This window comes from Pleurodeles waltl, chromosome 4_1, assembly GCF_031143425.1.
Source record: "Pleurodeles waltl isolate 20211129_DDA chromosome 4_1, aPleWal1.hap1.20221129, whole genome shotgun sequence".
Classification (NCBI taxonomy): domain Eukaryota; kingdom Metazoa; phylum Chordata; class Amphibia; order Caudata; family Salamandridae; genus Pleurodeles; species Pleurodeles waltl.
Window position 1 is genome coordinate 418313130 of NC_090442.1, and position 14179 is coordinate 418327308.

The 14179-nt window shown below is 43.0% G+C and overlaps 1 protein-coding gene across 1 annotated transcript in view; it reads left to right on the top strand.

Moving 5' to 3' along the window:
- Nucleotides 1-14179, top strand: part of DHTKD1 (dehydrogenase E1 and transketolase domain containing 1) — an 871206-nt gene that overhangs the window by 127332 nt on the left and 729695 nt on the right. The window contains exon 3 of the mRNA XM_069228664.1: nucleotides 7688-7899. Coding sequence (XP_069084765.1) covers nucleotides 7688-7899 — 212 coding nt within the window. The remainder of the gene's footprint in view (nucleotides 1-7687; nucleotides 7900-14179) is intronic.

Below are 14179 nucleotides of genomic sequence, written 5' to 3' on the forward strand. Positions count from 1 at the left end.
ACGGATTGTGCTCCAGTAGTTGAAAGATGCATTCACCTCCACAAAGGATTTCAGATTGTTTTTTTAATATGGAATCTCACAGTAAATACACTTATTTTGCCTTCACCAATTCCAGAAGTTGGGCAGATTTCGGCCCTGGGGTCCCCATCCCCTGGGGCCCTCTACAATTCAATGGGGGAGGAGGGGCTGTGCGACCCCCTTCCCAGCGCTGATTTAGTACCCAGGGACCAATCCCACAGGGCACTGCCATGCCACCTGGGTGCCCTGGGCACCCAGTGTGCATGATGGGGACCGCAGGAGGAGCCTCAGGGCCCCTGCGATCCAAGCCAGCTCCATGCCTCTGTCTTCTGCGGAAGCCGGCATTGCTCTTTCACCCAGGGATCTGCTAAACCTGCAGCTCCCTGCGTGCAAAGGCAATCATTTAATCTCTTTCCTTGCCTGCATCTCTGTGGACAGGGGAAGAGATGAGTGTTTGCTCTAACTTGGCGGGAGCTGCCAGTCAGAACAAACAGCTGTGTCCTGGGGTAGGCACCCCAGGACATAGCAGGAGCCGGCCCTGAGGGGTGGCAATCCCCAGGGCCATTATTGGCTCTAGCAAGGGGGGCTGCTGGCCCCCTTACATCGTTTTAACTTGGCCCCGGGGAGGTGCTCGTTTTCAACCTGGCTCACTTGCCCCGGGGAGGTGGCGGTTTCTGGGGCTGTGGAGGGGCGACACAGATCCACAGTACAAATTCTGTATTTAGCCCCGGGGTGATGGCGGGCCCCGGGGCTGTGGGCTAGGCAGTATGGGCCTCCCCATTGCAAACAAAGTTTTTGCCCCGGAAAGGTGTTGGTCCCCGGTGCACAGGTTTGGGCCATGCGGACCTCTGTGTACTATTATTTTAAAGCACAAGGGAGGTGGCAGTCTCACGGAGTCCGAAGGACCCCCCCACTATTACAATTAACATTTTCTGCCCCTGTGGGTGGAGGTTTACATTAAGCCCCGGTGAGGCGTCATGTCCCCGGGGCATAAATAAGCCCTTGGAGGGGGTCCCATGAGCCCCTCTTCATTAAAAAAAAAAAAAAGAACAGCATGCCCAGAGTACCTGCCCCACCCTGGGGCTTAATTGAAAACAATTGCAGAAGACAGTACTTGTTTTTTCCCATTTGTGCCAAGAATTTGCAGCAAACATTTTAAAGAAAATGCTTTTTTGCCCTGCCTGGGTCCCTCTGGGACCCCAAGAACAAGGCTTTGGTGTCAGGTTATTCCTACCTTGCCCTCTTTTCTTTTTTTTAAATGTTTTTTGTGGGACTCAGCTAAAGCAGAGTCCGAAGACTGCTGCCAACACTTCCTGGTTAAAGTATTGGCACCCAATCAGAGCTCTGCAATTCCATGCAGAAGCTTGTTATTCTTTGCACAGTCGTCGGGGAGGGTCTGCAGTCCTAGATATACAAATTTGGATGTCCTTAAATTTCTCAACAGCTACTGAACAAATACTGTTGCCGAATGGGAGCAAACGTGTTTCCCTATCCACGCCAGTGTGGGCAGAAAAACTACTATGTTGGGCTCTCTGGGACACAGCAAGTGAGCCAGCCCCAGACGATGGTGTCTTTTTAAGGCTTGGAGGGGGGCACGTGGCCCGCCCCTTTAAAAAAAAAATACTCTGGGATGGGAGGCCTTGGGCCGAATAAGACTTGGAGACAAGAGGCCTTGTGCCACCCTTCCTATAAGGGCACTGGGGACAACATCCCCTGTGCCTCCTCCCCTAAAAAATTAGGACCCCAGGGGATGAGGTCCATTGGGCCAATAACACCTCTGGGAAGCGGGCCACTCCCCCGTCCCCTTTCTAAATAGATTGAACGCCAGGGCCCTTGTGACCAAAAACGATTTTGGGGGACCCTACTGATATCCTATAATAATAATTGTGACCATGTTTCCACAGGAAAAGCATTTTTTCACTTGCCTATATCTTTGGCACCATTTGACGGACCTTCACAAAATTTTCTTTAAAAAAAAAAAAGAAAAAGTGTGCTAGTGATTCTTGTTACACCTAGAAACCTTTTGGGTGATCTGTCAAGCAGGGTAAGAGAAATAATGGGGATTAAGAAAGTGTTTCCTATGTTGATTCCCACAGGAGTTTTAAACACGACTACAGCCTGAACCACTGGATGTAATTACATCAAATTCGGCAGAAAGATATATTTCGGAACGTATATTACACTTTTTGTTATTGGGGTAGTTGTTGCAAAATTTAAGGAAATCGAAATTTGTGTATCTGTTGCTGTGATGACTTTGCAAATAATAACAGGCCCGTCCATGCCCAGAAACCGCCACCAGAATAAAGACATTCTGTATGCTCGAGGCCGCGCAGCCTCTCCCCGCAGACCCAGGGACTGCCACATCCCCAATGCTGAATTTATATAATGAAGGGGTTAGTCATGGTCCCTCGGCTGCAGGGACCTCCACCTCCCTGTGGCTGTTTAACATTAGAGGGGGGTCTTGGAGGGGGCTTGAGGAGCCATAGATGACCCGGACTTGGCGGGAGATTTGACAGCTTCCGTCAACTGAGAACAAACACTACGCTCGCAGCGTGAGAGCTGTCAAACTGTTTCCGCTTGCTGTGATGGAGGTTTCCTCCGTTTCCCTGCTCACACAGGAAAACAGAGGAAACAATTGCTCTCACAGACAGGGAGCTGCATCTTTAGCAGCTCCCTGTCTGTGACATCAATGCTGGCTCCTGCTGGAGGCAGTGAACCAGCTACGACCACGGGGGCCTTCAGGCTCCCCCTGCAGTCCCATTGCACACTGGATGCCCGGGAGGACACCCAGGAGAGATGACTGGGCCCCGGGGCTGAAATCAGCTGGTGTAGCGGGCCATGCGCACGCACTTTAGCCCCCCCCAGAGCCCCCCAAAAATAAAATACATATTAAGGCCGCAACCTGAAGGATGGGGTCCCTGGGGTCGAAATTGGCCAGGGAAGGAGGGCTGTGCAGCCCCCTTCCTCCATTTATTGAAGGCCGGGCCCTGGGGAATGCATTGCTAACTATCCCAGATATTACAGCACTCATGACCACTTTTATAACGTCAATAAAACTATCAATGAAAGATTAGACGTCAACTTAATGAATAAAAAAACTGTGCATGGCGGGTGCAAGTTATAGTTACCTTAGGCTGCGAGTTATAGTTACTTGTAATAACTCTAACTGCTAGTTTTGTGCAAGTAAATTCAGAACCTAACTATAACGTCCCTTAAACCTTTGTTTTTTTTGGTAAAAAAATAATAATATATATCTATAATATATATCTGGAGAGTTTCAGTCTGATTCGTCAAGCAGGGGCTGAGGAAAAGGGAGTGGGGGAAATTTCCCATAGGGATTGTAGACACAACTAGAGCCCAAACTGCTGGATGGAATTATACCAGATTTGGCAGAAAGCTATGTCATGGTCCAGAAAGATCTCTTTTTGATATTTGGTACAAAGGTGTTCAGTAGTTTTGGAGTTATTAAAGAAAAAAATATTTATATGAATCTAGGAATGCAGATCCACAGTGATGGATCTGCATATCTTGAGCGAAACAAAGACCCTGATTAGCTGCCCGCAACCTGAGAGAGAAGTTGCGGACGCTGTTTTGTTTATCAGCTCATTCTGGGCAGGATAAATAAACATTATAAGTGATATACTGGGCAGGATATAGATATCCTGACCCCATAGGACTGATTGGGGTCTCTGAGGGACTCCTCATGGGCAAGAAATTGCCCAGAAATGTTTGGGGGGGTGTGTGTGGGGTGTGTTACAAATAAAGATCCATGGATCTAGAGCGGTGCTCAGCACAGCCCCTATGTGAAACCGCAGTGATTCTGTTTATCCAAAGCCCAATGAAGAAAAAACCCACTCACACACTCACTCACCAAACCACATTGGGAATGGGTGCATGTGGGGGGTTGACCACAGGAGCAGCGGCTGGACCAATGTGTAGTAATTAAGTATTAACCTAAGCTAAAAAAAAAAATATATAAATTCACTGAAGAAATCCAAAGGTTCAGTGATGTTATTGTTAGGTTGACATTTTACATACACAAAGCCATACAAATTCAGCAGTTATAGTTAAACTTATTTGAAGAAACTCCAACTCATGCTGAAAAGTAACTTTTAAGGAACTAGAACTCATAGCCTAAAGTAATTTTCTGGCACAAGTTATAGTTTCTTCAGATAAGTATAACTATAACTGATGAATTTCTGTGAGTTTGTGCGGGTAAAATGTGAACCTTACACTAACACCCCTTTAACCTTTGTTTATTTAGTGAATGTCCATTTTTTCAACGTAAAGTAATAGATAATACTGTACGTTAATAAACCACCGCTGTAGAACGCCTTCAGGTGTCCGTGGTGGGGGTTGGCGACAGGCACTACTGCAAATGGGGCAGCAGGGGGATGGTGTGGGAGTGGGCAAGGTTCCCCCCCCCTCATTGGGCATCCTAGATAAGCAAATTTCTTCTTCCTTTAATAACTCCAAAACAACTGAACGGATTTACACCAAATAACAACATGCATTTGCAGTGCATTTGCTCGAGTTAGAGCTATTAGCGTTGTAAATTCCTAACTGGACTTTTCTTGCCATTTAAATTGAAAATGAAAAGTAAAACAGTTGAAATAAGCAAGCCGATTCAAAGCGTCATGGCTACTATGAGCGCAAAGGAGAGGCACAAAGGAAAAAAAGTTCACTTGCAGTCAAACATATCGGCAGTCGTGTATATATCTGTGTAACAGGGTCGATGTCTAATGCGGTAACAAATCCACCCCAAGGAGGGACAAACGTAAAGGATTTTTTAAAGGCAAGCCAAGGAATGAGTGAAAGTGATAGGCGTGAGGTAGGTGTGATTAAAAGCCCACAAGTCAAAGCTCATGCGCACTAAACCTGAAAAGGGTTCTTTCTGGACCAAAAGATAACTTTGTGCCAAATTTGGTGTAATTCTGTACATTGGGTCGGGCTGTAGTTGTGCCTGAAACTCCTGTGGGAAATTGCGTTGGGAAAGCACATTTTAGGACCCCTACTTTTTCTGAGCCCGTAATTGACAAATTACTCTGAAACTTTTCACACATCAGCTAAAGTGACTGACGTACTAGTTTTGAAAATTTCATGACGATTTATCAAATGGCACAACGTTAAAGGCAAAATAAAAAAAATGATTTTTTCCTTGGTTAATTAGATACATCTACAACCAAAATGCCTGAATGGAATTACTCCAAATTTGGCAGAAAGCTCGATCTTGGTACTGAAAACGTGCTTTTTTGTGATTTGATATAAATCCGTTCAGTTGTTGTTTTGTAATAATTAAAGTTCAAAATGTATAAATATATTGTGTTGCAAAGGATCCGCTGAGCCAAAACATCTAGAGACAAGATCTGATTGGCTGCCACCACATCAACAAAGATGTGATGGCAGCCATTTTTGGGCTCTGGGACTCATTCCACGATCTGAAAATAAGTATAAAAAAGCATATTGGGGGTAAGGGTTGGAATGCCCTGCCCCGGTAGACCTAGTGGAGGACCCAGTGCTAATGTGGGACACCCTGGCCATGGGGTTGTGAGGGGAACCCTCTGGTGCTGTGACTGAGGTACTATTTTCTGTGTTGCTTTTTTTTCCCCCACTTCCCATTGTGTTTCTTCTTTGTCTGTGTTGCTATCCACCCTCCCACCGCCACCCCTGATCTCTTGTGTTGCCTCTTGAAAAACCAAAGGTTTTTAACATGCCGCAACATGGAGTGTGGAGGAGCAACAGAAATTTGTTGAGGGAGAAGTGAATGTGGTGGGGTGGGAATGTTCAACTGCAGGGAAAAATATCAAATCAATATATGAAAAGCTGAGATTGACGAACCAGTGTGCGTGGTGTGAGGTGATGAAGGTGCAGCATGGAGCAAGTGAGGGTTTTTGTGGCTAGAAGGAGCCCAATAGGGACAGAGCTAGAAAACACACGCATTCTCATAGAGTGCTGATAGCAAGCCGTTAAATTAAAAGGACAGTAAAAAAGCCATGCTCTAGGCTGCAGACAAACCTGAGTAGTGTAAGTAAAGCTATGGAATAATAATAGACCACCGAGAGAGACAGAAGAGCCAACCAGGGGTAAGCAGTGGGTCGGAAGTTCTGGTATGGATGACAAAAAGACATGACCTACAGAATAATTTAACTTCTGCAGCTGTTTGTCGAAGTTCCTTGTATTTGACAGAAGTCTTGGTTAATTCACCCTCCAACATTCTTATTCACTTTCCCCACCACACACTGATGTGCCTTAGTTTAACTATTCATGCTCTCTGCCGTACTGTTGTAACTGTCTCTTGTGGTAACTCCTGTATACATACACTGATGTAAATGTCCCAGTTTAACTACTATTAATGTAGCCTGCTGTAACCCTGTATCCTTTGTGTTGAAAATTTCTCTGATGGCTTCGAGCCATGACCGTGCTCTGTAAAATTGCAAAATAAATAAATCAATTTTATTTTTCTTGTGTTTTTTTAGCATTAGTTTGTTTAAATGATTTTATATGATAAGCGTTAGCATGTTTCCCTTACCAAAGGTGGCAAAACTACATTTCTTTTCCCCAACTCTTGAGATAGTCCTCTGCTTCTGTTCGATTAGCTCAATTCTTTGAGTGCTTCATTGACCTTCTCAAACGTAGTTTAACATTACCAAGGATGTTTTTGCCTCTGCCATTTTATGGCATCCTCTTTCTGCTACTAACTTTTGACCACTAGTGCACCCCCCTTACTGGACTCATTCTCGATCTGAAAAGATTGGATCATATCCACCCTGTACCAGTTCCTCTATTATTAGGCCTTACATATGAATGCTCTGGATAACGTTCTCTCTAATGTCTGATCTTAGCACTCTGTGTCCCCACTACTCTTCAGATATTCTTTGTTTTCACTCACCACCAAGAATCAGACTTTACAATATTCTGCATACTCTAACATCTACCTTTTCCATCAGTAGTTCGGACATTGATAGTTTGTGTTCTTCCTTTTGTACGTGTCTGAGTCGCTGCTCTGAAGCCCCATTTGATGGTCCTGCAGCTTTACAAAAAATCATAACCAAATTAAAAATACGTAATTCATGAAAGCTAGGTGCACAACAAAGTGGTACCCAATACAAAGCAACATTCTAATTAGACAAATTATTGACAAGCTAGTAGATTGTGAGGAAAATACATCCAGATGTAAAAAAAATCCAATGGTAAAAAAAAAACTAAAGCTAAAGGATGTACCACAAGCAGATGCACAAAAATAGAAAATAGCTGTCACGTTAACTAGTTTTCAGTATAAGACGATTGAAATAGCCTTTGGTACAGATTTAAATTTCATTTAACACATTTTTAGAATTTGCAGCTTTTCTCTATGCTCCACAGACATGGTTTTTTCCCACACAATGAGTGTAAATGCATAAAGTTGGGATCCAGCGGTGCTTCTAAGAAGATGTCGGTTATGTACAGCAATAAACAATACCGCAGGAGAATGTTTCATCTTACAGTGCACAGTGTGAACTAGATTGATTAATTTATATCAGATTTGTTTTGTAATATCTTTCTTAGACTGATATATGTATTAATAAGTTATGTTCCACTACAGTATGATTTAACAACATAAATCTGAGACTTTAGCTGTTTCACATGTGGTTTGCAAATCACCTTCAGTCGCTCCCTATTTTTATTACAGGGTTACTGAAGATGGTGAAAGAGGAAGCCTCTTTGGAGGACATCTTGGCATACTTGGATCACACATATTGTGGACATGTCTCCATAGAAACTAGCCAACTACAGAATGTAGAGGAGAAACACTGGTTTGCTGAAAGATTTGAGGAATTAAAACAGGAAACATTTACCACAGAAGAGAGAATCTATCTTGCTAAACTAATGTTGGAATGCCAGGTAAATCAAGGCATCGTGTGAGTTCACATGTCAGTATCAATTTAGTATGATGGACAAAAGCTTTAGAATAATGACATGTAGCTTGTTTCTTAACTATTGCTGCTTTATTGCTTCTTGATCTTTTCTGTTTTATTTAAAATGCCAGCAAGCCTTCAGTTTAAGCTCTACCACCTTCAGGAATATCCTCAAAATTGACAGTCATCACTGTAATAGAAGTTCAGACTTATTGTTGATCTGTGAGTAATGGACTGGTCTGGCTCTTTGTGTTGAGATGCCACTGAGATCCAAGCCTAAAATTCTGTTGATGTACTTTGTGTTGCAGTAAAGAGGTTCTGATGGTTTACAGGACAAAAGGCATTTGCTGCAGGAATGTGTGATTAACCTTATGGTCACAGGTTTGAATTCTGTCAGGTCCGCTTAACTTTTCATCCTCTCTAGGTCGATAAAATGAGTACTATAGAATCTGGTAACAAACATTTTGCCAGAATACCACTTTAGGAGAACATGCGCTTTAACAATACATGTTATGCTAACTGTAAACAGAGAAAGTTACAGAATCCTTCCTAAAGGGTATGCTGAAAGGTTAAACAAGACACATGATATTACATCCATATCCATATCACACCATATTTGGTGATGCATACGTGATGGACCCTTCTGTACTGTACAGCACTGCTCAAGTTACTTTTAAGATTGTTTCAGGGTAGATTTTGGTTGAGCAGCAACATATTTTGTAGTAGTTCTTGCTCCCATGGTGCTGTTGCTTGATTCCACTGGTACTAGTGTTCCTGGTACTAATTTACACATTGATCCATCAACTGGTTACCTTCATTAAGAGGGCCTTCCAGCCTGGAAGCCGAATCTATTGTTAACCCAGTTCTTTACAGGAGGCCCTTTCTCTCCACCAGGAAAGCCTTCCTTCGCGTTGAAGTTGCATGTCTTCGTGCATGTGTAGGAACTTTAAATACAGGACTCCTGGGTTCAACAGTGTATTTGTATGTAGTATGTAGTGCAAATCCAGCCAGAAGGCAGCACAGTGCTTTTCTAGGTCAGATGCAAGTAAGTGGAAAAATAATGTTTAAAAGTAAAGATGGAAGTAGGCTGTTAATTTATTTTGATGTAGTGCGCCTTAAAGAGATGTTATTATAACTTTCCTAAATTGGAGCAGGGTTGCAACAGTCTTTATAGGTACAGGAATGACGTAACAGATTCAAGTTACATAAAAAGGAGATGGTCCATGGCATTGTTTTTTCTTTTTTGCACATCTTCTCTTCCATTCTGATGCCTTTTGGCACTGGAGGCGATGACCTTGTCAGCCAGATAATCCTGGGTGCCAGTCATGATGGCCTTGTTACTCCTAATTTTGAAGATATTGGGGGCATCACAAGGAACCTCCCAGGTCAGTTTTTCATGTTAATGGCTGTTTAGCAGAAGAAAAATGATCTGTTGATATTTACTTGCTCAGAGGCCATATTGCTCTAATTTTGAGGAGGAGGAGAAAAAGTCTCAATCTGGTAGTCTGTCAATCAAGCAGATTAACACCATTGCAATCATAGGATTTGAGTATCCAATGCAGATTTGAAAGCTGTGACTCCTTTGTCCCCAAGTGTGTCCAGGAAGTGCATAGATTTATACCTTGCCTTAGAAAGAAGGCAAATGATCTGTTGCTTCCATCTCTGGTACCAGTGCGCCTGATGCAGACCCTGATAGCTGTTTTTGTCAGGTACGAACATTTGCATTAAGACTTTCAATTTGCGACGTTGTTGTGAACATCAGTCTCCAAAGATGATTTAAGTCTTCACACTGGAGATTGGACCAGCTCAGAGACTTCATCTTACTATATTTGATGAAGAACATCTTCAAAATTCTCTGTAGTATGTAACTGAGTCATGACTCAATTCTGTGTTCCATACAGGTAGTAACAAACAGGCTTCAATTCCACTTCCTGTCAGCCAAAGCCATTGACAGTAAGGGATCCTTTATCACCTCAAATTTGACAATCATCTCCTGTACCATTGCCTTTACCTCATAGTGCATAGTCCACATACACTTCAACAGAGGCCAAGAATGAAAAGTTGCCTAGCTTTTGTAACATAGAGTTTCAATTTTGTTAAGAACACAGAGGCGAGGATTATGCTTTCTTCCTTTGCTTTAGTATAACCTTTTCAACAACAGCAGCCATTTTAAATATCATCAAAAAATTGAAAACTACTGTTTCCCGAACACCAGGAAACCTCAACCAGTCCAACATCCACTCAAGTGACAGAGTCCCAAACATAGTCCCTCATTGCTGTTCAGATTCCCTCTTTCTTTGTGCGAATCACACCACAGATCTAAATTGACATGTCCTGTTTCGAACCATCAGATCCTAAGAAGAAAGTAAACACTGTAAATGACCTGTCTGAGATAAAGTCCTAATCATATCACAATAATAACCATAAGCCAGACATTTGAGTAGGCTAAACATGATCAAACAGAGTACATACATTTCGTAAACAATTGTCAACCAATCTGAAAATGAAATACTTACTCCAGAATGGGAAGTAAAGCAAATGGTATTCCTCGCCGGGTGAGATACTCCTCGTCTCTGTGTCCTTCATAGAATAAAACCTTTCTCTTACGAAAGCTAGGCACATTTTCATTCTATGTCGGGACTGGAGATGAGGATAATGCTAGTTCAAAACTTACTTACCACCAACTGAGCCTCATCTAATATCAGTTTAAGTAAAACCTCTTAAAGGTGGAGTCTGAGGACCAGTCTGCTGCATTATGTCCTCCAAATGTGCACCCAAGCTAAAAGCTTTTGAGGCCATTGCTCCACAAGCTGAATCAGCCCCAAATGTCTTGGCATTAATAGCGGCCTCTTGCATTACCCTGTGAACTCATCAGGTTATTGTAGGAGATTACACTGCTTTGTATGGCTTCTGTAGTGCGATGAGCAGTTGTCTTTCACCTGGAGGGCAAACTTCTTCCGTCACCAGCTTATAAGCCTGGAGGCAGTGAACCACACAAAACTTAGGGACAGCCCAAAAAGCTAGGTAAGAGATTATATGAGAGTTAGATTTGGTTCATCTACTTACAGTAAAGGAAACTCCATCTGGGGAAAACACCCTACCAGAAAGATCCAGTTGTCTCACGTCGGGGACCTGTATGCCCAGAACCAGACAAAGAAGCATTGCCAGTTTTGCTGATAACGCTTTCTGACATAGGAATCTGTTGGTTGACAGGACAAAAAGAGATTTAGGATGTGGTTAACATTCCATAGGGCTGAATAATGGGTTTCCAGAGGAAGGGAAAGGCAAATTCCCCCAAGCAAACAAAAGGGTGCACCCGACTGGGACACCATCAATAGGTGCATAGACCTGTTAAAATGGCCGACCGAAAGATATTAATCGATCGATAGGCAAACCCTTCCATTGTCGGGCTGGACAAGAAGTTGAGGACTTGAACTAAATCTGCGCTCACAAGATCCATACCCCGTCCCAAAGACTAATGCATCCACCGTGTCCAGGCCGACCGGTATCATTTGGTTGTGCTGTCGGCCCAGGCCTTGGACAGGAGAAGTTCAGCATGTTCCGAAATCCCTGGGAGCGCCTAGCGTCGCCTATAATCTGCCAGGCCAACAGTTACAGGGACCCTTCCATCACCAGTTGGATTTAGCAGAATAACAAAAATGGATCCCAAAGCACACTGCTGTAGTATGTTAGAAGTCCCAAGTCAGAGAGTCATTTTCTTTGCTTTGAAGTGTTGGTTTAATCACAGGTGTCACAATTTATGTTGACAATTCTTCACAAGGCAGTATCTGAAACGTGTTTTGTCCCCCAGACTTTACCAAGGCTTAAAATCCTGTAAGTCCAAATTTGGCGCAAACAAAGGGAATCAATATATGGCTTTGGTACACCTGAGGTATAGGACGTCACTGCAGAATATGGAGACAAAAGAGTCCAGCCCCAAGTATGGTGACACCTAGGCAAGACTGACAAGGCTTTGTGGCTCTGAAGGCTCTAACAGCGTGCACTGGAATCTCTCTGTCTTGTGAGAGACAAGTGTCTGGGAGCCACATAGATGTGTGGCCCACAGCTCCCTCTAGTTGGCGGCGGATTGCACCACAGTGTCCACTAAAACTGGGCAATCTATGTTGCGTAAGGAGTGCGTTGCGGTCCAGCGATTTGAAATAAGGAATCTAGGGAAAAAAACATTTGGCAGTTTAGGCATGCAAACTCAAATAGGCAGTATACATCTATTCTTCAATATGAAGTAGAGAGCAGGAAAAGTGACTTAGCTGACACTGCTGAGCAGCGAAGAAAGAGGGAGTCTGAACAGCAGTGATTGAATGTTTGACTGGTTGTGGTTCCCTGGTGTTCTGGGAACAGTAGTTTTAAATGTTTTGATGATATTTAAAATGTCTGCTTTTGTTGAAAAGATTATATTAAAGCAAAGGAAGAAAGCATAATCCTTGCCTCAAGTCCTGATAATGAATTACAAATTACCTCAGTGTGGCACAGGTGGTCTCTGCTGCTGCATCCCTGTGAATGGAAAAGCTTCACTTTAACTACTGTCAAACTCTCATGACTATGTCAAATTGAGACCAGCAATTGACTTTTCAGTTTCCCAATTAAGATACATTGGTCTCCAGGTCAGTCTATTTTTCCTGAACTATTCTAACAAAGGTGGCAGTATGGGCTATTACGTCACCTCTAATTACTGCCATAGCAGGATCCTAGATCACGTCGCATTATACATCATCTGTAAAGTTTTCTTTGAAATAATGTGCCAGTACTTATCTAATGGAAGTCCAAAGTGCTTTGTCTATAAATGGGGCTGTATTCATCCACCATTTAGAGGGGTGTTTAACAACATGTGGAAGGTGAACCAGCAGTATTTGGGTACAGTCAGACAATAGCTGAATGCCAGTTGTATATAGAACTAAATTCTTTAAAGTCCGGCTAACAAAAACATAATCTTGCGTTGGCTCTATGTATGTTTTAGACGAATTGTAATTGCCTTCTGCATTAGAGATTGTCCAGCTATCTAGAAGATTCAAAACATTCAGACTGTCTTTCAAAGAAAGGGGTTATGCAGAATAAGAAGTAGTAACAGAGAAGGGTTTCCTCGAATTTGAGGTTAAGTTGAGAGCCCCAGCAAGCATAACGTTCTCTGTAGTGTAATCACTGAACACAGGCAACAGCCATGTGTCAAAGTTATCTCTGTTTTTGTTCAGACCATAAATAGAAAAAACGCATTGGCGTATCTCCCAGCCTGCCTTTAGTGTCCTATCTCTGGCCCTGAGCCTGTCTTTAGTAATAGTTTGCCTATTCGGTTTCTCACCTCTAATCTTGCTTTCTTTCACCAATTAGGCCACAGGGTTGATTCTGGTCAACCCCTCCTTTTTTCAGACATCTTATTTGCTTGTGTTTTACAATTCTTCTTGTCCACAAGTGCTGTATTACTAACACAACAGATATCAGCATGGTGCCTTTTCTGGCAGACCTAGTTCCAGTCCCTCATCTGTTTTTCTCTAGCAGATTATTTAGCGTCACACCAACAAGGTTATCAGCATTCTGTTTGAACTCTGAAGAGGGACTTCTATCATGATAAGATTAAGGGACTGACAACGAGGGTCTAGTTTTAGGTATACCAGACTGCAGTAGTATCATAATTACCTTAATTGTAGGTTAATGGCTGCTTTGGAACAGCCTACTAAACAGGCGAGAAGCAAAATAGGTGAATAATGTTTGGGAGACACATACAAAAATGGAGATGTTGCACAAATGGGGCTGTTGTAGTTGTGGTTGTTGTTACTGTTATTTTTTAAAAACATTTTCATTGATTTAAACCACAAATCTCCCAATGATTGGTACAAATCAAATAAGAAGGCAATGAGTAGGCACAGCAGTATACATCAGAGAAGGAATCAAATGTCCATGACATGATATATGCTAGCAAAACACACAAAGCAACCCTGCAGTTCAGAGACTCATCCATCTCCACAGCTATCCTAGTGCACCCCGCAAAAACGCTCTTCTCTGTCCATGGACCAAGGTCTAACTGGGCAAGATTCTAGCAATATCCCCCTATGACTGTCCCACTCCCTCCATATCTTGTGATGTTTGTGGGGGCACCCTCTCACCAAATAGATCAGGCGCTCAAAACCCACGCAACGATCCATGTCCTTGGCCCATTTACGAACAGATGGGGCCTCCAGATTGTTCCAAGACTGTGCTATGTCTCGCTGGGCGATCATCCGGCTTAACCAGAGCAGCGCCTTCTGGTACATATT